The sequence below is a fragment of the Coturnix japonica genome, chromosome 2 (assembly GCF_054131305.1).
Source record: "Coturnix japonica strain WE chromosome 2, WE-NBRP24, whole genome shotgun sequence".
In the NCBI taxonomy this organism is placed as follows: Eukaryota; Metazoa; Chordata; class Aves; order Galliformes; family Phasianidae; genus Coturnix; species Coturnix japonica.
The window spans coordinates 39,048,886-39,071,154 of NC_140664.1; the positions used below are offsets into that span (position 1 = coordinate 39,048,886).

Below are 22,269 nucleotides of genomic sequence, written 5' to 3' on the forward strand. Positions count from 1 at the left end.
TTTTGTTACTCTACATATTTTCCAGAATTATGAGGAGATTTCAGCAGTTTGCCAGAACAACAGATTTTATATCTGCATCCATCTATAGTCCAGGCTTCCTTAACTGCCACTCTGAGATAGAGCACTATTGTCTTCTTTCCTTCATGCAGCAATTGTATGTTGTGGGATGTGCTGTCAGCAGTTCAAAGTGTCTAAAATAGTCTAGGATTCTTTTACATCCTCGTAGTGATTTCACAACAGGCAGTGTATGTTACATGCTTGAGGTCGTAGTATAAAGACATGCTGGGGTGCTTGAAGGTATGGCTCCTGTTGGGTTGGTGCTGGAAGCTTAGAGGATAGAGAGCTTGGTCCTATCGCTGTCATCTTTCAGAAATAATTTGTGATTTCTCTTAAGATCATTTTGTCTTTAAGCATATTTTTTTGTTTGAATTAAATCTGTTCCTAGAAGCTTCTAATCAGCAGGCATCCGTGTTTGACTGCTTCACTTTCAGAGCACAGGAGGCTGAGGGGAGGCCTCATGGCACTGAGCTCTGCTCTCTGGCGACAGCAGCAGAACCCAAGGGAACAGCATGAAACTGCTTCAGGAGGGAGGATCAGATTAGGTGTTAGAAAGAGGCTCTTCAACAGAGAGTGTTTGGCATGGAACAGGCTACCCATGCAAATGCCACATCTCAAGAAGCGTTTGGACAGCACACTCAGACAGAAGGTTTGCATTTGCATTTGGGCAGTCCTGTGTGAAGCCAGGAGATGAATTTGATGATCATTGTCGGTCTCTTCCAGCTCAGGATATTCTGTGATTCCCAGACTGGTGGGAGCCCCCTAAGATTCATCAGAGTGGGCACAGAGCCCTGTTCCTGCCATGGGATTAGCTCTGGAGCAGGCAGACTGTCCAGGAAACAGCTTGTAGAAAAGACCTAGCAGGCAGATGTGGAGCTGTGGAAAGGGCAGGCAGTAGCATGTGGGGCTGCAGTAGCAAGAGTAGAGCCAGCAGGTCAAGGTGTATGTTTATTGCTGATGTTCTGCTTTCATGACTGTGGCTCACTGTGTGTCTGTGCTGGCTCACTGTGTCTCTGTGCTGGCTCAGTACCTCCTATGGTTTCACATCTGAGTGGCCAAGTTGTCCTTCAGCATGGGCTCCTTGCAAATCGCTCAGAAGCTGCAGGTTGTCAAAGCAGCAGCTCCTGCAGTCATGGATTACAACAGCTCCCTCACTTCTGTCCCCACTGTGCAGAAGGCAGGAAGAAGCTGTAACGCTGCTGTCTCACATTAAAATGTCTGACAGTGTTGCCCAGAGAAGCCCTTTATGGGGATTTGTAATTACTAAGAACCCACATTCTTATAGGATGTGCCCTTACAAGAAGAGATGTGGTGAACTGAATGGGACATGCACAGAGCCCTGTGTCTTCAGCCCCCTCAACTCCACTAAGGTTAGGGCCTCACTAGCAGCAGCGTGAATGTAGCACTCATTGGTTCTGAAGAGAAAATAGCAATAAGCATCATTCTGGTGCTATCAGCAGAAAAATCTGAGTGCTTTCCTTTCGTGTTGCAGCTTTTCATTATATTGTCTGGCCAGCAGCGTAAACTGTGACTACTGTGTACAATAAAATCCCAGTGGTTTCCTGGATTAGGCCAATTAGAGTTTGTTTGGATAATTCAGGGCTTGAATGGCTTCCTGTCAGGAAGTGCCGAGCTGAAATACTCTGAAGGCACACCTCTTCTGAGCTGCCTGGCCATTTGCTCCGAGAGGTTTCCAGAAGATAATAATGACTTTACAAATACAAGTGAATTGCGGATCACATCTTACAAGAGGAAGCATCATTTACAGCACTTCTCAATTACTGACTAATTGGTATTACAGCTCTGATTTCATGCAGTGGCTGTCCTGTGACGATGGCCAAGTCTGAAGGCTGGAATGTGAACTTCACATAGCAACGTGGAATCCTTAGGAGTCACGTACATGAGGGAGGGAGGGATATATTATTCTTGCTTATTTTTGGCAGTTTTTTTTAAATATGTTCAGTGTTCCTGAGCAAAGCGGTCTGTAGCAGGCCTGCAGGGGTTAGCTGAGGCACCTTCCTTTAAGAGTCAGTATCTGCTTCTGCCAAAGGAGAGACCTCATTAAGTTCTGGTTGGTCCCTGAAAAAGGCCTTTCACATGAAGCCACTCAAATAGAAAGCAGAGCAGTCTTGTGCATAAAGAGTTATTCCAGTCTTAAGGAAATAACTTCAGGAATAAATGAGCCTTGGACATCTGTTTTGCTTTTTTTTTTCCTTCTTTTTTTTTTTTTTAATTCCAGTACAATTCCTATAGTAGAAAAGCACACACATGGCTTTGCATATGTTGTTTAATCTCTTAAATTGCAATTATGATCAAAAAATGAGGAAGGAAGTCTGATGGCAGAGGGGGAGTTGGGCGTGTGGGATAGAGCCAATATTCTTGACTTTTCCTTCAGGGAATAGATGTCATCTGTCATTCACCCCAGCTGTGAAGAGGTTATATCAAAGGGCTATGCTTCATTCATAGTGATGAGATCACCTTTTCAGCTCCTCAGGGAGATGAAGTTGGTGGAAGAAGAATGTTTGCTTCCTTCAAGAGCCTGGCAAAGAAGTTACAGCAAAAAAGAGGAGTGAAGAGAAGATACCCAAGGAAATCCAGATAGGCTCTGTCATGTGACACAACTGGCTGTTTGAATTGCTGGGGGTAGTCCTTGTTTGTTATGTTTGTTCTCGTACCTTCCTTGGCATTTCCAAGTGGCTGCTTCCCCTATAGTAAGATGAAAGAATACACAGAACAGTATAAAATGTTACTTGACTGAGCTTTACACTAAACCTCACACGTGTCTGACTACTCAGCTCTTCAAATAGTTCTGTTTCTCCCAAAGTACTGCCTTTAAGTCCACTCTCATTAGGTTTGATATGATTTGCAATGTTGTTTTCAGCGAGGTAAAAACAATTTCTTTCATTACTGTTTTGCAGGTAGCTTCAGGTGAATGCAATGAAGACACTGAGGTTTACAACATTACCCTTAGTACTGGGGATGAGCTCACTTTAATGGGACAAGCAGAAATCCTTTATGCAAAATCTTCTAAGGAGAAGTCACGGCTCAACACCATCTTCAAAAAAATTGGTAAACTTAATTCAATTAGTAAGCTTGGCAGAGGCAAAATGCCTTGCCTCATCTGCATGAATCACAGGACCAACGAAAGCATCAGTCTCCCATTCCAGTGTAAGGGCAAGTTTAGCACCCGCAGCCCGTTGGAGGTGCAGATGCAAGAAGGTGAGCACACAATTCGTAATATAGTAGAAAAAACTCGTCTGCCTGTTAATGTGACTGTGCCAAGTCCTACACCGAGAAACCCCTACGACCTGCATTTTATCCGTGAAGGGCACAGGTACAAGTTTGTCAACATTCAGACCAAAACTGTGGTGGTTTGTTGTGTTCTTCGTGGCAACAAAATTATTCCCATGCATTTTCCTTTGCACTTGGCACTTCCAAAATTCACTCTACCTGACAGTCTCGTGAAGGGGGAGCTGTGGCACGAATCCCTCATCCAGCACTGGTTTAATATATGCCAGGAACAGTTTGACATAGACGAGTATTCTCGGGCCGTGCGCGATGTGAAAACAGACTGGAATGAAGACTGCAAGAGCCCAAAGAAAAGCCGGTGCAGTGGGCACACTCACGTGCCAAACTCCCTCAGCTATGCGCGGGACGAGCTCACGCAGTCCTTCCACCGGCTGTCAGTGTGCGTTTATGGCAACAATTTGCATGGCAATAGTGAAGTGAACCTCCACGGCTGCAGGGACCTGTGTAATGAGTGGGCTCTGTTTTCTCATGATGCACTTCAGTACCAGGATTCTGGTGACAGTAGCAGCGATTACCTTTTTCCTGAGGTTGGTGAAGAGTCCATGTTTCTGCCTACGAAACCAGAACTTCCTTACGAAGAGCTGTGGTTGGACCAAGGGTCTGGAAAGCCTGGTGAGCAGCCGCTTACTCGCTCACTAAGTGAGAAGAACAAATGTGACAATTACAGAGGATCCTTCCGATCAAAGTGTGGTAGTACATCTCTTCCTGTGCCTGGGACAGTCGATGCAGCAACAAAGTCTGCGGATGTTTCCCTACCTCCACCTCCAGTGCCTCCCAAATCAGAAGCAGTAAGTCAGGATTGCTTATATTGGTTTCCTTTTTTTTCAGCAGATGAAGAGTTTGGTTGGGAATTCTTTAGGGGGAAGACTTTAGAAGGGGTAGAGCAAATACAGGGAAATAGGGAGAAGAGGTGTACAACTTCAGCTGACCTCACAGCAACTGTAAGTCACATCCTAAAAACCATCCAAGTATATTTATATAACTGATCTACTAGCTTAATCCTGATACTTCGGGTGATGTCATCTCTACACGTGTGCTCTGTTTTCTCATATTTTCTATGACTGAAGCGTGTGGGATACAAACCCACTTGGAACAGCCACAGGTCACCTTAGTGTGTGTGTCTTCCATTAAGAGGCCCTAATATTAAGGGCAGCCAGAATTTTTACATGTTTGAAATGTTTGCATTTTTTTTTAATGAGAGATCATCTTTTTTGATGCAACTCCGTGGCAAATTTTGGGGATTATTAGGTTCATCACCCTGAACCAGACTTCATGGAGTGATTAATCAGCTCTGTTTTGGTAGTGTTTATTGAAAGAATTTATGCTTAAATGTAAACTCTGCAGCAGAGTTTAGAAATGAACCTTTTAGAAGACTCAGTTTTAAACAGAGTGAATTCTGTCTGTGGGTTTCAGATGAAAACTCTTGGGAGAAATCACTTTTCCAAACCTGAATTGTTTGAACTGACTTCAGAGACAAAATTACAAACATATTTTTTCTACAGGAGCTTATGTGGGTTGGGTGGAAAGTCCACCCATCACATGGTCCCTTGAGGTAGTCCTACACATTGTTTAAAGAAACAGAGGTAAAAAGAAAACCTGTTCAGGGAACTTTAGCAAGATTATGTGATACATAGTTGATTATGTTATTAATTAACAAATCAGTTAATCATTTTCGCAGGTTTGTTGTTTTTTTTTAATGAAATTTAATTAAAGAAAACATCCTTCTTGCAAGTTGAGCAGTGTTCTCAAAACCATACGTACACAGTAAGCTGGGGCTCATCTGAGACCAAACTGCAGCACTTGCTGGTGATCCCTCTGCCGCTGCCATCTTCCTGTTTCAGCAGCGTTGGCAGGAGCCTTTCCATCGTGAATCAGATCACAGCCTGGTTGAAAACTAACCTGGTTGAAAACAATTTATTTTTTTGTGCTGGGTCAGCTTTCAGTGGATTAATGTGCTGCTATACAGCCTCTAGGGAAGTGCTATGGGGAGAGAGAGAGAAGGCATATGCCGGCACAGGTGTGAAAAGCACAACTGCAGCCCTTCAAAACTTTCCCCAAAAGCAGCCACGGCAGCTTCAGCAAAGACAGGAAAGTCAAGACATTACGTCGTCTTAGCAGAAGGAGTGTTTACGTGTTTTGTCTGAGTGCTGGAACCCATGAAGCATTTCCTTGCTGTCAGGGTCAGGTATGCACCGAAGCTTTGTCCAGAGTGTTTTGGAGAAGTGCCCACTGCACTGTATCAGGATGAGCTGCGCTAATGTAAACCGGCACGGGGCTGCTCCCACCCTTCTCCTCTCCCAGCCTCATGGGCTTGGCTTTCCTTTTGTGCTGGCTCTGGCACTCCTGTGCCTGGGCAGGGAGCCAGGTCTGGATGTGGAAAACGATTAGTTTCCTGCTGATTTCTGTGAGCCAGACCGCTTCAGTGCGGGGCTGGAGCTGAGGCAGGGGGAGGGCGAGAAGGAAGACTGCTGTCACAGTGGCCAAGGGGAAGGGGAATGCCATGTCCTTGGCCTGAGTGCTGCCCCCCACATCATGCTTCAGGGACCCTCATGGAATAGAGTCCCTTCTGGGGACAGCAGCATGGCCTCTGGGGGACATGCACGTGTTTTGCCTTTTATTATCAGCTTGATATCATGTCTGTCTTACCAGGGCTGAGGTAATGCGCCCGCGTGCTGTCAGCAATTTCAGCGTGGCTTCCTAACCGTGCAGGAGAACTCATTTCTGCTAAAGCTATTAGATTGCATTTAGAGGTGGGCAGGGTGTAACCTCGTGAAAAATAAAAATAAAAAATTGCCTCTCTGTAGATGGGATAATGATTTAGAATCAGTTTTGTGGCTTCCTGGAACAGCTTTGGAATGAGTCTCGGTGGCCGGCCGAGCTCATCAGTGGGCTGGGGCTGGCCGAGATGCTTGCATGCTTTCCATGTAGGGTATTTATAGAATAAGTGGATCTCGGTAGCTGCTGGTGAACATGAGGTTTAGTCATCACATCCTCTGGAATGATATTCCATAGTGTTTCTGTATAAAGGTTGGCAGGCAGATGTGTTTTTGCATGCACTAAATTTAAAGTGTGTGTGTAGGATTGGTTGTGGGAGTAAAGGACATTCAGGTGTTTTAGAAGCACTTCTGTCTTTCTTCGCACCGCCAGGGCAAAATATTCTGATGTAATTTGTATTTTCTAAATACCATTCAGAAAATCAAAGTAGCGTGAAGGGAAAAGAGGAAGAAAATGACCTCTGAATTAAGGCCTGTAAATCAGAAATTGCTTTGGTCCCAGGACGCTAATTTGCATGATATCAGGGGCTGTTTTCCTGATTGATTTACAGCGTGCCCAGATGGAGCGTGCCGGAGGCTGGCGTTCCTGCAGGCTGCGTTACGCTGGTGGCAGTGCTGGTGGTGGGGGGTGTTGGGTTGGCATCAGGGCCAGGGCTGCTTGCACGGGTGGTATCACCCCAGGAGAGACGAGTTGCGGTGCTTTTTGAAATCCTTGCAGCACCTCATGCTGTCAGGAAAGGGTCACCGTTACCAGGCTCACCATAGGAAGGATTGTTTGAGTGTGGGAGGAGATGTCCCGGGGCTCTCATTGCAAGTGCACTTTATCTCTCCCTGGCAGCCTTGTGGCATTTAGCGCTGCTGGGTGAAAGAGTGTTTCTGTGTAACTGCAGCAGTCACCGAGGCAGACGCTGTGTCACACCGCCACTCTTTCCCTCCTCTCCCACACTGTTTCATAGCTGTTCTCCCCATGAGCACAGATCTCCTGTGAAGTTTCCCCGTGCTCCTGTCGGTTTAATGTGCAAAATCTCCTTTTGGTTCCTCTGCTGTGTTTCCCGAGAGCTGTGCCTGGCAGCTGTAATCGCAGTCTTGTGACAGGGACCAACTGGGACTGCAAACTGGTATTATTTACGGCCCACTTCTGATCTGCAATCTAGGTCAGCAGAGGAGCTGGGCGTAGTTAGCTCTGCCAGTACCTTTGAATGCTGGTATTCTTCCCAGGAAAGCATTTTTTTAACCCCGTGATGGTCTGCTGTGCCCCAAGAGCTCCCCTGAATGGTCTGTGACCCCCATGGGTGTGTGTTCCACAGCATGCAGTATTAACTTTGCCTAGTTAGTTTCCCTGACTTGGGGAAAAAAGAAAAAAAATGAAGTCCTTATGCATCCTTGGGGCACAGCACTAAAATGGTTGAAGAGTTTTATGCCTGAATTCAATAACAAACATGAATAAAATTGATTCCTTTTTTTTTTTTTTTTTTTTCCTCTGAAAGAGCAAATAAGAACCCTTAGAGCAAGATTTATTTCAGTATTCTATGCTGTCAGGCATTTCCTGTAATTTTGTCTTGTTCTGAATTAGGGAAAAATGTACTACAATGTCCCAGTCCCCGATTTTCCATTTTACTTTAGTACTAAATGGGTTGTTGCATTCCGAATGCACTGAAGTGGATTGCAAAAGGTTCCACATTTATTTTGTTTTTAAATAAATTAAATCACTTTAATTGCTAATTATGTGTTGCAAAACTGCTAAGATAACTCCTAGTTCTGCAGCATTGGTAAATTTAAAAATAAACTAATTTTCAAACACAAAGAGAATGTTCCTATTCTGGTGCATCTGAGATGATTTCAAATGAGGAGAACATGGAGATCTGCTGCTGTGTTGGGGAAACGATGAGTCCTCAAAAAGGTTGCCTGGCAGCCTCATTCTCAGCAGCCTCACACATCTCTTGACCTACCAAGTTGCTCTCCATTGTATGTCCTGATGAGATTAAGGTCATAGCTCCACATATCTGCCTTGTCAAGTCTGGCGTTAGAAGTATACCATGAAATAAAGGTGTATGTTTGGTGGCTCTGCTAGGCAGGGGGGTTGGAACTACATGATCCTTGAGGTCCCTTCCAACCCGGGTAATTCTTTGATTCTGTGATTCTGTGAAATATACTGAGGAGAAGGAGCATTGCCAGTGGTGCCATGGCCTCTGCTGGGTAGCCCAGTGACCATCAAGTGCAGCAGAGACCATCAAGGTCAGTTCTGCTTAGTGCTTTCCTGCAGATAGTTATATCCTGGGTGCATCTGGTAAATCTACAACATGTGTACTGTTCTGAGGGGAGGGAAGCAGGGAATTATCCTGGAGCTGGATGGTGAGCATCACTGGTGAAGTAAGTCAGGAAACGTCAAAGTCTGCTGAGATCTTTTCATTACATAAGCTTGGCTTATTACATCTAAATAAACAACACTAATGGAGTTTGAGCCTAATGAATTGCTTCTTACAGAGTATAAAATATCTGGAACAGTCTGTCTGGTTTTGTATGTTACTGGAAGGTTCTTTTATATAATTTCCTCGCTCCTTCTTTTTAAATGAGTGGATCTCAAACTACTTTAAAGCACCCCATAAAGATTGGTAGTAGCTCTACTGGTAGTAAAGCATTCTTTTGTAGCCACATACTGTTAGAGATGTATATAGTTAGCATCATCTCTCTCTTCCCCTCCCTTTTAAATTATTTCCTTTCACAGAATAAGCCCAAACCAGATGTGTTTCATCTGTTGGAGAGCGCTGTTGCCCGAGTTTTCTGACTGCTTACTTACATGTCCCTTTTTTACAGGTAAAAGAGGAATGCAGGCTCCTGAACGCTCCCCCTGTTCCACCACGGAGTTCAAAACCATCTTCCACCAGTCCTTCCATCCCTCCTCGCACAGTCAAACCTGCACGACAGCAGACACGCTCTCCTAGCCCTACTCTGTCCTACTATTCTTCGGGACTGCACAACATGTATGTTATTATATAGGACATAGCAATTTGTATTAATTACCTACTGCTATAGGTAATCTCACCATAAGATGGCAGAGACTATTTGACTGGAAAATCCTGTACAGTTCTGTATAATTCTTAAATGCCTTGAATCTTCAAACCAGATAATCTCAAGGCTAGTGCATGTAGCACTACCTGTTCCTGATAACTGGGGGCATAGAAGGGTGTGGTAATCCAGAAATGTTTTGTGCCAACCAAATGTGAACCTACAGGTGAGTATGATGGAAAGCAGTGAAGCTGGAAGACACCACTGAGCATGAAGTGAGGAAAAGGCAAAATGGATCCAGGCGGCTTGTGGATCAAGCCCACTTCAGCACAAACTTAAACCACAGACTGGAAAATCTATTTAGGGTAGTCAGAGTTTGACGCTGGATTTTGAACTTTTCTTTGCAATGCAGTGTTCTTCCTTTGTCTTTAGAAACTGTGTATTACTTTTGAAATTTTACCTCTTCTTTGAATTGGATGTCTTGCTGCCATGACTTTTTTGTACCTCTTCAATTTTGTTGCTAAGAAAGTTCCAACGTACTGCTTGAGTGTTATTGATTGATCAGAAATGCCACTGAAATTGTTTCTGCCTAGATGCAATGGTATAATAATTCCTGGAGTTGCCTTTCTAAGCTATACTGCACATTTTCAGCTCAGTGTTGTGTATATGGCAATGACCACTCTAAATCAAGGCTACTCAGTTATTTTTCTGGAAGCCTATTGGATAGATCTATGAAGATCTGTAGGAGGTTAAGCACAAGACTTGCCAGAATTTGGGGCCCACCAGATGCTGTTTTCTTTCTTGACCGCTAACAACGCATCTTTCTCCCAAGAAAGCAAGAAAACAATAGTTTCTCATGCAGGTGACTTATTTTGCTTGGACTTCACAAAATTCACATGAAATTAATGTAAAGCTTGGGTCTATGCCAGGTATCTCCATTTTGGTGTCATTGATCTGGAACTGCTGAGGAAGCTGGTGGAAACCTTCCAGATTACTGGAAAAAGTAATGCAAAGCAACCAGATTACTGGTGAATTTACTTTTCCAGTTTTGACATTTTGATCTTATTTTCCAGATCGTGAAAAATTGCAACTAGTTTTTCAGCAAACAAGAACAATATGATTCCTCCTTTTTGGCCCACTAAACCCTGTAAATTGAAGGTTTTTCTTGCATCCTTTGGCTCTGAGTCTCAGCAGGTTGATTTTAGTGCAGTATGAGTAAGGAAATGGTTTGTGAATATTTATCAGTTTTAGTTAGTTCTATTAAGCTTTTGAACTTCTAAAATGTTAATGTTTTAAATGTTCCTATTTCTGATATTGGATTAGACAACAGAAGCAGGTTATTACAAAATCTATTACAGAAGTCAGTGTAATTCCTCTGTATGGTCAGTTGTTCATAACACCTCATTGACTGTCTACTCTGAATTGGAAAACCCAGTGTTTAGATTTGGGGGAAAATGTTTTTCAGTAAAATGACCAGTTGAAGGTATATCCTTGATGAGAGTGGGATTTTTTGTTGTGTTTTTTTGTGTGTTTGTTCGTTTTGTTTTTTTAAGTGTGGCATTGTTCTAATCCAGCTGTTTTTACTGGCAGCTTTATGGAGGAAAACAAATATTTGGAGATCATTGAGTGGGATAGCAAGTTGTTAAGAGAGGGAAACTGTGATGGAGTTTAGTTTAACAATTGATTTCTTAGTGATGTAGATTAGAACTGCATTTATGCATCTACCTTTTGCAAAGCAAGTCCAAGTTGGCTTCCTCCTTAACTCACTGTAAATGCATGGGAAGTATTTTTTTTTCTTGTGGCAAAACTGTGGCCTATTCAAAGACTGCCTCCCTCCTCAAACAGTTTTCATTGAGCTGCCACAGAATTGTTGCCTATTTTCTTTCTTGAGTAATTAGTTTCTAAGGGAGAGGTGAGTAATTAAAACAATTATTTCAACTGTTGGTTTCCCTCTGCTGCATTAGGTAAGGATTTTATAAGTCTGCTAATTGTTTTTGCAGTATTCTGGCTTAATTGGCCAGAATTCCAAACATCAGCCAAATCCTTCAGACTCTCTTTTAGAAAATGGCATAAAAGCAGAGAACATTCACTTCTGGTAACATATTGTATGTATTTGTTAGCATCTCAGTCTTTTGGAAAGGCCTGGCTATAAACAGTCAGTTTCCTTGGACAGGGTGAGTTTGATTTACTGCCTGGAAGTAGGTCAGGAAGACTTTCTTTAGGTGCCTTTGAAAAGCAAGGGCTTTATGTCAGAACTTTTTAAAGATACGAACAAGCAATTTACTGTGGCATGAGTTTAAAACCTGGTACTTCAACATATACAGCTCTGTCTACTTACCCTTCCAGGTAAAAAAATCTTCATTTGACAGTAAGCAATAATTTGTTCTGTGTTACTGTACTGTACACTGGTGCAATGCCATAGCAAATGAAAATACTGGCCCCAGAGGGGCTTTTGATCATCTCTTTTGTCTACCAAGCTTGTATCTACTGCAGTGGTGACCTGCCTCTGTTACGAGTTTTTACATACTGTGACGCATCTGTGGTGTTTATAAATAAAACACGGGATTAGAAAATCTTCTAGCATGCATGAAGCTATTCGTTTACCATGATGATGTCCCTCAGGAATTTAACAGTGAAAATCTGAATATTTGGGAGATGACACAAAACTGAATTGAGACATCTGTTCATGGGTTTTTTTTTTCTGACCTTAAAGAAGCAAAACATGAATCTTCCTCGTGAGGCTTTTGAGTATATCAGCATCTCGTCAGGCTTGTAGAAAAAGAAACGTCAACGTTTGTATTGTTAATTCAAATCTGAAACATTCTGACAGTAGAAAAAAAGATTCTTTCCTTACAACAACTACTTTCTGTTTTTGTTAGATGATTTATGAATTTATTCACGCTTTACTTTGGTGCTAACCAGATCCTTTCTGCTTTGTTTCTTAAGCAACGTCACAGAGAGTGACAGCGCAAACCCAGCTGACAGCAGCACACCTGTTTCTTGCTACCCTTGTACCATGATGAAAACCGAATCCAAAGAGCCTGAGAACACAATGCCTTTTGGAAGTCCCTCAATCGAAGCTCTGCCTTCCAGATTGTCTTGGCCAAACCATTTTTCTGGAACTACAGAAGGCCAAAATAGGAGTGATTTCCTGCTTGATCCAAGCAGGAGCTACAGTTACCCCAGACAGAAGACTCCAGGCACGCCAAAGAGAAACTGTCCAGCACCTTTGACTTTTGACTTCGATGGGTGTGAGCTCCCTGTGGGGTACTCCCAGCTGTCCCCAGCAGAGTTCAACATCTCCAGCTGCCCGAAGTCAGCAAGTTACTCTCTAGACTGCACTGATGAGAAAACTCTGGGAGACAGCAATGCAAAGCAGAGTCATTCATGTCCTGCCTTACCTCCTCGGGCACCAAAGTCAAGCGAAGAGAAACAAGTTACAGACATGTGTCCTTTGCCACTAAAAATAGATGGTGCCGAGGAGGAATCAAAAACTGATTCTCCAGACCTCCTGGAAGATCAATATCTGGTTAAAAAGGGCATGCAGGATACGTTCTCTGTGTCTTATCCCTTCTCATCTCCCCTCCACCTCCAGTTAGCGCCAAGGTCTTGTGGGGACGGCTCTCCCTGGCAGCCACCCACAGACCTTTCTGGACTCTCAATAGAGGAAGTGTCTAAATCACTGAGGTTTATTGGTCTGTCAGAAGATGTCATATCATTTTTTGTTACAGAGAAGATTGATGGCAATTTACTGGTTCAGCTAACGGAAGAAATCCTGTCAGAAGACTTTAAGCTAAGCAAATTGCAGGTTAAGAAAATACTACAGTTCATTAATGGCTGGCGGCCCAAGATGTGATGCTGACTAGTACAGTGGAACTGTATGAGACGTGCTAAAGGCACCTCAGCTAATACATCACTTCCTGTTTTTTGCACTAAGAGACCTTCCTGTAAATAGTAGTAGAAAAATTCTTAACTATGCAGATAAAAGTTTTTGATTGGTGAGCGGTGGGTTGTTTTTTTTTTGTATGTCAATAATAATGGTAGAGAATCTGCAGAGGTGTGCCTTGTGCATCCCTGAATGTTCAACAGCTGCTAAAAACTGGACACTAAGGGAACTTTCACTCCGTACTCTGTTAAGACTTAGTCATATTTATTACTGAACAATTTGATGCTGAAAGACACACACACACACACACACCAGTTTACAGTTTTGAGTTAACTGCAAAAAAAAATGCATTTTTTATGGGAGTATTTCTGTTCAAATAATATTTGACAACATGCTGTGACTTTTTTTTTTCCTTTTCTGCTAACAATAAGCGTGGTCAGAGATAGAAAAACATGGCTTTGACACTACGTCTGAAAATGTTAAGAATTGCTGTGAAGTGCCACTAATGCACTACTCTTGTAGCTTGTTTTTATTAACAATGTATGACTACCTGTAATGTGGATATGTTTTCCACCTTACTTTCAGAGAAAAGAGCTTGCTTAACTCAGTTCCCAAAGAGGAGGGAGAAAGGGAATTTCCCTACTGAGCCACTCTGCCCTGGCCAACTAAATGTTTATGACCTGTAGATTTCAAAAGTGGCTTTTGTAGTCAGGTAGCTGCAGTCTGTGGCACAACTTGGGGTCGTGCAGCTTTGATATGTGAAAGGCAGCTCCCTGCTCAAGCCCTGTCCTCAATGGCTCCAGGCCCTCACAGGCACCAGCACATCTGTCTGAACAGGCTGGTAGTTGAGCCCTTCCATTTGCCTTGCTCTTCCCAGAAGAAACCCGTCATGTTTCCTCTGTTGTTGTTACCATCATCTGAAAATGTGCTGTGCTATTCTTGGAGTCAGATCTGCGTGGGAAGGTGATAGTACTGCAGGATGCCTTTGAAATAAAACATTGGTGAGGCGCAAAGAAACAGGAGCAGTGCCTGCTACGCAGATAGGAAGGGGCCAAGTGAGCATTTGGGCCGTGCCTCAGGAAATGGTTGTGATGCTTAAGTTCACCTGTTCCATTTGCAGTGGGCTACGGAAATGTGAGTGTCAAAGTGGAAGGGGCTGTAGCTTTATTGAGATGTGCTAACTCAGTTGCCCAGTGGCAGAAACTTGCTGCAGTAGATGCCGTGCAAAAGTAACAGCCAAAAGTGAGCTCAAGGATGGGAAGGGGGCATGGAGCTGCATCTCGACACCTTCTGAATTGAACTGTGAAAAGTCAGAAGTAGGATTGACTATTGGTTATCCATTGCTGAGTTCTTATCATTGGCAGAGCTCTAAAAAATGTCTAAATAACTCCAGGGTCCCGAGATCCCCTGCCTTCATAGTCACAAAGGAAGGATTTGTGGAGGTCCTCAGGAAAGCCCATAGAGCCCATCCTCAACACTGAGTGCCCAGATCCCTCTGTCATTCAGAGCCAGAGATGCTGGAGCAGCTTCACCTGCCACAGAGCAGAGCACTGCCTGAAGTGACCATTACCTGCCCCTCTGTCCCTTATGAAGGACAGAGAGCATCTTTCAATGGACATCTTGGGAGCATCAGGAGAAAATGCAGAGCAGGGGCAAAAATGGGAGGCTCGTTTTGTCTTTTTTTCCTCAACAAAATAGACTAATTAAAGCAAACGTTATTTCCAAAAGGATCTTTCTGTTTCCTGGGCAAATTTCATGTCGTGTTTCCATGCTGAAGCCAAGATGCATCATTTGTCCTGCAATAATACAAACCAGTTTCTAACCAGAGTAAGGCCCAACTGGATGCAGGTACTAGAAGGCAGCGAGCCAAAATATATCCCTATAGAAAAACCCGAGAATCCATCATCTTACTCTTCTTTGTTAATGTATTGACTTTTAGAACAGATCAGTAACTTCTTCTGAATGCATTTTAATTAGTGTCCTAAAATATTTTAACTGCAGTTAAGACTAAATTGAATTAGAGTGCCGGTCAGATGCGTGTGCTTGTTGGTAGGCTCATGCAAATTCAAGTCATTTCTTTTTGACCCTCATTATGTCAAAAGAACATTCATTTGTTACAGGGGCAGATTTTAAATATCAAGTACCTCTCTTTGTTTTTGCTTGGCTTGTTAATTCTGGCTGAAAAAGTGAATGGTCTCTCTCTCCCCGGAGCTGCAATCTTGATGTTAAATACTTCTGCAAGTAGCCATCCCTGAGAAAATAGTGTTCTTTGACTACAGATGGATACCTACCATGTTTCTGTGTTTACCTGCTTGGAATGTGTTTGAGTTTGTTTGTTTTTTTCTTGCAGAAGAAGCCTGATGGAATCTGCTTTCATTAGTTTGCTGCATTAACATCATGTATGCTTGGAATAGAACTGGCCTGTACAAAGGCGCAGAAATGTGCAGTGATTTTACAAGCAGATCTTATGTACAGAAGTACCGCTAAAACCTCTTAATTGCAAGCTTGCTACTGATGTCCTGCCAGTTGTCTTATTCTGGCTTAGCACTGCTTGCTTATTTTTATGCATATGTTAGCGTTTGACCTTCACTGGAGCCCAGTGTAGCCCATCACCTTCACTTTCCAAACCTTTTATAGCAATTAATGAATTCCTAGCCTTTGTGTTAATTAGAGGGCTGCAGCATCGAGCCACTGTGCACATGCCCAAGCAGTGCCAACTGTCTGTGCTGGTAAAATCAGGAGAGGAAAGGGCAAACCGTATCAGCTGGGGTGTCATGGCTCGCTTGGACTGGACTGGATGTAGACATCTAGTATAGGGCAGTGCTGATGCCCACAGAATCTCATTTCCTCCTGAGCTGGTTGGTCACCTCGTGTTGTTTGTCGCAGGTTTGCTTTGTGTGTTTAAAGGTATGACTTAGGAGACATTTAATAACTTGTGCACGCATGCACATTGCTGATGTGTTTTTGAGCTTAAATAGGATGCAGCCTGTGTCCTCGTTAGAATTAGCCAGATTTGTTGAATACCAGTGAGTTCATAATGGTATTAAAGACTCCAGTTTGCAACTGGCAAGACAACTTTTTGGAGATGCTTTGCTAATATTGGCCAATCCTAACTTTGGGCTTCCTTCCTCCTGTTATTTGAATGCAAGGCCTTTGATGCTTATTTAGGTAGCAGAGTCTGAAGTAGTGTGATACCATTGGGGATCTTGTTTGTTTGGGGATTCTGGTAGCAAAAATTCTGGCCTCTCATTGTGTGCGGAATTGTCTCTTGACACTGCACTAGGAAATACATTCTTTCTATGCAGCATTCATGCGACAAAGCATTGATGCTGCCTTCAGCTCTGAAAACTTCATTTTAGCACAGGTGTTTCTCCAGAATGGAAACAGAAATGGCAACAGGAGGGATGGGAGAAAACTTAAGAGGAAATGCTTGTGTCCTTTAAAGGATTGTGCCTAGGATTAAGATTCTTCATCGTAGAATTGTAGAATGGATTAGGTTGGAGTGTAACCTTAAAGATTAAGAACCCTGCTGCCATGGGCAGGGCTGCCACCCACCAGCTCAGCTGCCCAGGTCTCCCTTCCAACCAGGCCTTGAGTGTCTCAAGGGATGAGGCATCTGCGGCCTCTCTAAGCAAGATGTTCCAGTATCCCTCTGAGCAAAGAATTTCTTCCTAACAACTAACCTAAATCTCCTGTCTTTCAGATTAAAGACATTACCTCTTATCCTGTCACTATCAGACCATGTAAAAATTTGTTCCTCTCCTGCTTGTAAGCGCCTGTCAGATACTGGAAGGCCGCAGTGGGGTCTCCCTGGAGCTGAACAAGCCCAACTCTCTGAAACTTTGTTCACATGGGAGGTGCTCCAGCCCTCTGACCATCTTAGCGGCTCTCCTCTGGACCCATTCCCAGAGCTCCATGTCCTTCTTGTACTGGGGGCTCCAGGCCTGGACGCAGGACTCCAGATGGGGCCTCACAAGGGCAGAGCAGAGGGGGACAATCACCTCCCTCTCCCTGCTGGCCACCCCTCTTTTGACACAGCCCAGGATACCGTTGTTCTTCTGGGCTGCGAGAGCTCACTGCTGGCTCACGTCCAGCTTTTCATCCACCAGGACCCCCAAGTCCTTCTCTGCAGGGCTGAGAGTTTCCCCACAGGGCTTTCTCTGCAGCTTTGTATCGCTGCCTGGCTGCCTAACCAAAATTCAATTGAAATCAACTCAAAATGCAGATTTGCATTCTTGTTGTACTGTAAGAATTGCCTACAGCTAGAAATTGGGAGACAGAAAACATTTGGTCCCTCCAAAATTACAAGGGCAATGTGTTTTGAAGTGTTCCTGCAGCTAGAAGCATGGGTTTGAAGCGAATCTGCATCACGCTTTTTTATTTGCTTTTCCAATACAACAAGTTTTATTTGCCGCTTAAACTGACTTTATTCCACAACAGCTTCAAGAAAAAAACAGTGTAAATAGCAATACTGTTTCAAAAACAGAATACTTCCAATCTGTCTGTAAATACTTGAAGTGTTTTCTCCTGTTTTCTTCTTGAACTGACTCCTCAAGTTGCCTCCCTGCTCCACAAAGCCTGCTGGCACCAACCAGTTGTGCGCAGGGGCCAGGCTGCCTCAAACCAGGTCAGGGCTGAGTGCCCTCCCCTGCCTCGTGTCCTTCATGTCCAAAAGCTGCAGCGTGCCCATGTGCAAAATGGAAGGTATGAATGAAATGAAATGGTGATCCAAGCAATGCTTTTAGTTGCTGTGTTAGTGTGCGTCAGGGCAGTAAGGAAATCGATGCTCCTTGTTGAGACCTAGCAATAAATGGTTCTTTGTTATGTCTTATACTCCTGTTCATCCAGGAGTTGCTCGTTTCTGTGCATAATAACCAAATTTTCCAGAGCGAAAATCTACAGAGTGATTCTCTTGATTTTGGACAATCTTCTGAAGTATGTTAAAAGTAACTGGTAGTTCTTAGCTCTTTAGATTCACTTTGGGTAGGTCAAGAAAAGTAACATTATGGGGTGGAGGGGGGGGAGGGAAGGGAAGAAATAAAATAGAGCCCCCAACCTTCAGCTTAGTGCATTTCCGTTACCAAACGAAACATGGTTCTGGTGGAAACTCTGTGCTGTTCTGGGCGCTTGTGTAAAAGGCTGAAGCCGGATTGTTATTTAAACCAGGTGCAAATAAATGTCCTTTTAATGTATATGAACAAATCTAAACTGCGTATTGTAAGTATATAAACTGTACATTAAAGACACTATTTTCATGATACTTCCAGCGTGCACGGGATTTGTTGTAGCAGAGTGGTTGGATTGCACGTGCTCCCTACAATTGTGGCTTTTCATTCAGTAATTCCATCGACTCGACCCCGTGCTCATCTCAGTGTAAGACAGAAAGAACCACCTCCCAAACACCACATTGTAGGAAGGCACTTTCAGTGTATTTGTGTGCTCTTCAGGCCTGACATGTTTCCCATCCTCCTGTAGTCACTGTGGCTACCTGCAAAATACAGGTAAGGATTATAGCAGAGGAGCAACCTGAAGATGCAGCTCCCTTCTTTTAGAGAAGGGCAAGCTCAGTGCTTGTCCTCATGCTGCCCTCCTGGCATAGCTCACTAATTGAGCCTTCTCTGGATCTTCAGGTGTGCACGTACCTGTTCTGCCTCGCTGGGCCCCCCTCCTTGTGGCCAGTAGCTGCAGCATTCAGGGTTGGACTGTTGTACAGCTGCAGTGACTCATTGCCAGAGCGCTGGTTGCAGCTGTGCCAGCCCAGGTCACCAGCAGCCTGGGGCACTCTGGTTGTGCTCTGCTGCCCAGGTATAGGTATGCTGGGTATTGCCAGGTGCACATATCATGCACAACTGCTTCCTCCATGCCACCAAAGTCTATAAACCCGGGTGAAGCTCTACTCTGCTTGCTCCATACCTGAGCAGATCACAGAATCATTGAACATTGGTTGGAAAAGATGTACAAGATCATGAAGTCCAACCATCAAACTGACCTACTGAGTCCCACCACGCAGCCAAGTCCCTTAAGGCCATGCCCACATGTCTCCTAAACACCCAGGAATGGGGATCCCAATGCTTCCCTGGTTCTTAGGGGTGCCCTGGGGCCCCTTGCTAACCATGGTCTCTGCCCCTATGGAGGGCATTGGAACACCAACTCAAGTGGTCGCTGAAAAAAAAAAATCAAATGAACCATATTCTGCATATACATTTCTTTCTTCTTATTTCTCCCTGCCCTGTGGTTGTGATGCTTAAACAAGGCAAGTTATTTGTTAGTTTGTTTTTGTTTTTCTCAGCTATTTCTATTTATTTAGTTGCCTGGAAGCAGGACAAAGCATTGCTGCCCATTTCTACTCGTTGCAGTGAAGTGGCTTTGACAGGGGTGTCTCCTCCTCACTCCCACTGTAAAATGCCAAAGGTGGAAAGTTCAAGCTGGGCACTGCATTAGATCAACAGAAATATGCTTGCAGTCTTGATGTATTGCTCAACAAGACCTCAACATGCCCTTGACTCCTGGGTGGGACAAAAGAAATCTGTTGCCAAACACGCTTGGATTAAATGAAAACCATTCCTCAGAGGGATTGCAGGGAGGGTAGGAAGAAGAATAAAAGAAAAAGGAAATAAGGAGGAAGGAGAGGACACATATGAGGTGCCAAGCTCAGAGGTGGCAGGGAGGAGCAGTCCTTGCTTTGTGCAGTACTCGGATATGCCACACTGGGTCAGGCTGGCACCCAGCTGCTGGGACAGGAGACCTGTGGCAGGGGCCGATGGGGTCAGGAGCTTGTTTGGACTCATGGACTCACTGCCAGACCCATAAAGTGCTGCCACAAGAAACATCTCTTTTGACTGTGCTGCTGCCATTCCATTATCCAGCATCAGCAACTACTCCTAGTGAATAAGAGGGAAGTAAGGCATGCCAACAGGGCTGGTTTTCGGAGGTTCTTGCAGGAAAAAGGAGGAAGCTCTAATGGGTCAGTGCTGTCAGGAGGGCTAAAAGAGTTCTGAAGAACTTTATATATCTTGGCTGATCGTATTTGTTTAACTGCAGCTCAGCAAGCAGGAGAAACATCTGACAGCTAAAAATGATCACAGATGCTGGTGCCGGGCGGTGCCTGCTCCGGGCAGGCAAAGCAGAGTCTGTCCCAGTTGCTGCCCTTTCTTTCCCCTGGAAGACAATGGGTTTTCTTATTAGCCAGACAGCTGGGAAAATTGTCCTGGGTTAATGCTTCTCCCTTTGGTGGGATTGCAGTAGAGATGAGCACAGCCCGCTGCCTCCATAGATCTCATGGACGTCCACGGCTCCTTTTCCTTACTATTGATTTCTTGAATGTTCTTCTGAGAGCTGAGAAGCCTCCAGTTGAGTTTCCTCTGGTTGTTCTGTTCTTCTTTCCCAGTTCTTCATGTGAAAATCAACCCATTCCCAGGCCCAGTACACAACCTGCTGTTATTTCTGCTCCTCCTGCCCTAAAAGCAGTTTGCCTTTTCCCCACTCTGGGGAACACTGAATCATCCTCAACTACTGTCTGACTGCATAAACCACTTCATTTATTTGTGATAGCTAGAAGACGGCATTTGATTTTTGTAACTTGGCCAAATATCTTGTGTTCCTACTTCCTTATACTGTTGTTTTGACAAGAAAAAATATCTACCTGAAGTGAAACTATATAGATGATCCTTGAAAATGAATATCACTCCTATTGATAGGCCTAGAATTTGGGTTTTATCCAGAAGCACTGAGCTGAGCTGGAGATGTAAATGACAGATGATACATTCAAAGACCCCAGCAAATTACAAGAGTAGCATCAGCACGTTGTATCTGTTCTGTTTGTGCAACCTATTCAAAGGTGTTGTAGATTCCCGCAGAGTTTGGGATTCATGCAGCAGCGTGTGGAGCACGTTCAGTTAGGAGATGCTTGATTAGGAGATTCTTGATTCGTACTCAAGCACTGGAAAGAACTGAGCAGGCAGGTGGTGGAGTTCCTGTCCTTGGCGGTATGCAAGAGGTGTGTGGGTGAGAGACATGGGTAAGTGATGGCACTCAGCTTGAAGACTGGACTTGGCGATCTTGAAAGTCTTTTCCAACCCAGATGATTCTATAACCGGGTACAAAAAAGCATCCCAGTTCTCGAGAGGAGCACTTCACGCCCACTCATTCATGCGGTTCTAAAGGAAACACCCTCAGTACCAAGGAATAACATGTGTGTTGCCTTGGACTCTAACTTTCAGCATTTCTCAAGTTCTTGATGAAACCAACCTTACTGCAGGAGCTTCTGCATTTCTTTCTCTGACCAAACTCACCCTGAAATGAAATAGGAACTTTTGAAGCTAAAGGGAATTCCTGCCAAGAATCCCGGACAATGTTCATCAGCAAAATCTGACCAAAGACGTTATTGAGCCTCTTAGGCTTATGTTATATATCAGAAAAATTGCTTCCAGACAGCTGTTCTCCATCACAGCCACTGTTTATTGCTCTCAGTTTTGCCACAAGCCAAGTTCATAAATGCATTTTTACTTGATGGAATGAATAACTTGGAGTTTTGTTTTTTGGTTTTTTGTTTTTTTTTTTAAAAAGGTGGGTTATAATTCCTTTGATTTTACTAAAATACTATTTCTGAGATAATTTTAAATAGGTTCCTTCTAGAAGGCTTTGCTGCTCCTTCATTTTAACCCTCACCAGAAGCCATCTAAGGTGAGAGCTCTTTCACAGTCATTGTGTCAGTAAAGCTGAAAGCCTCTTAGCCCTGCTTGGCCCGGAGAGCATTACACCGCTGAGTGCAGGTGTGTGTGCGCACCTGGATGTGTGCATATGCACGTCGCTATGTGCGTTCTGCCTGCAGGTGAGGGTGAAGCAATGACCCTGCCTGACAGACAGGTAGCACCATCTGTGCCAGGGGACAGCCTAACAGCTCTAGCACAGGGGAATGGGGCAGGGCTGCCCCAGCTTCCCTTTCCAGCCTGCTTAATAACAGGGTTCTCTTCTAACAAAACCAAAGATTTTACTCGCACAGGTAAAGGGCTTTTTAATTCGATTGTTTTAACTGAGAGTCTTTATGCAATTTTCCATTTGATTTAATTCTATTTAGTATGATAAATGCCGTTTAATCTGAAATCCTTATTTATTTATTTATAAACCCCCGTTTTTGGTTTTTCATTTTCATGTATGAAAAACAGAGATGAAAGATTAGCTCCTGGCGACCTGCATCAGAATGTAATTTGGCTGGGAACTGAATGCGCTGGGGTTTAG

At 43.9% G+C, this 22,269-nt stretch overlaps 1 protein-coding gene across 5 annotated transcripts in view; it reads left to right on the top strand.

The window, feature by feature from the left end:
• The window catches only part of GAREM1 (GRB2 associated regulator of MAPK1 subtype 1), a 93,517-nt gene extending 75,225 nt beyond the window's left edge, over positions 1 to 18,292 (top strand). For 3 of the 5 annotated variants that reach the window (XM_015855448.3, XM_085537460.1, XM_085537461.1), the window contains 3 exons: positions 2,976 to 4,154; positions 8,955 to 9,121; positions 12,093 to 18,292. In XM_015855448.3, coding sequence (XP_015710934.1) covers positions 2,976 to 4,154; positions 8,955 to 9,121; positions 12,093 to 13,002 — 2,256 coding nt within the window. In that variant the 3' untranslated portion in view covers positions 13,003 to 18,292. Of the gene's footprint in view, positions 1 to 2,591; positions 2,701 to 2,975; positions 4,155 to 8,954; positions 9,122 to 12,092 lie in introns of those variants that run through there. The other 2 variants (XM_085537462.1, XM_085537463.1) reach the window with 2 other exon arrangements.
• The last annotated feature ends 3,977 nt before the right edge of the window (positions 18,293 to 22,269 follow it).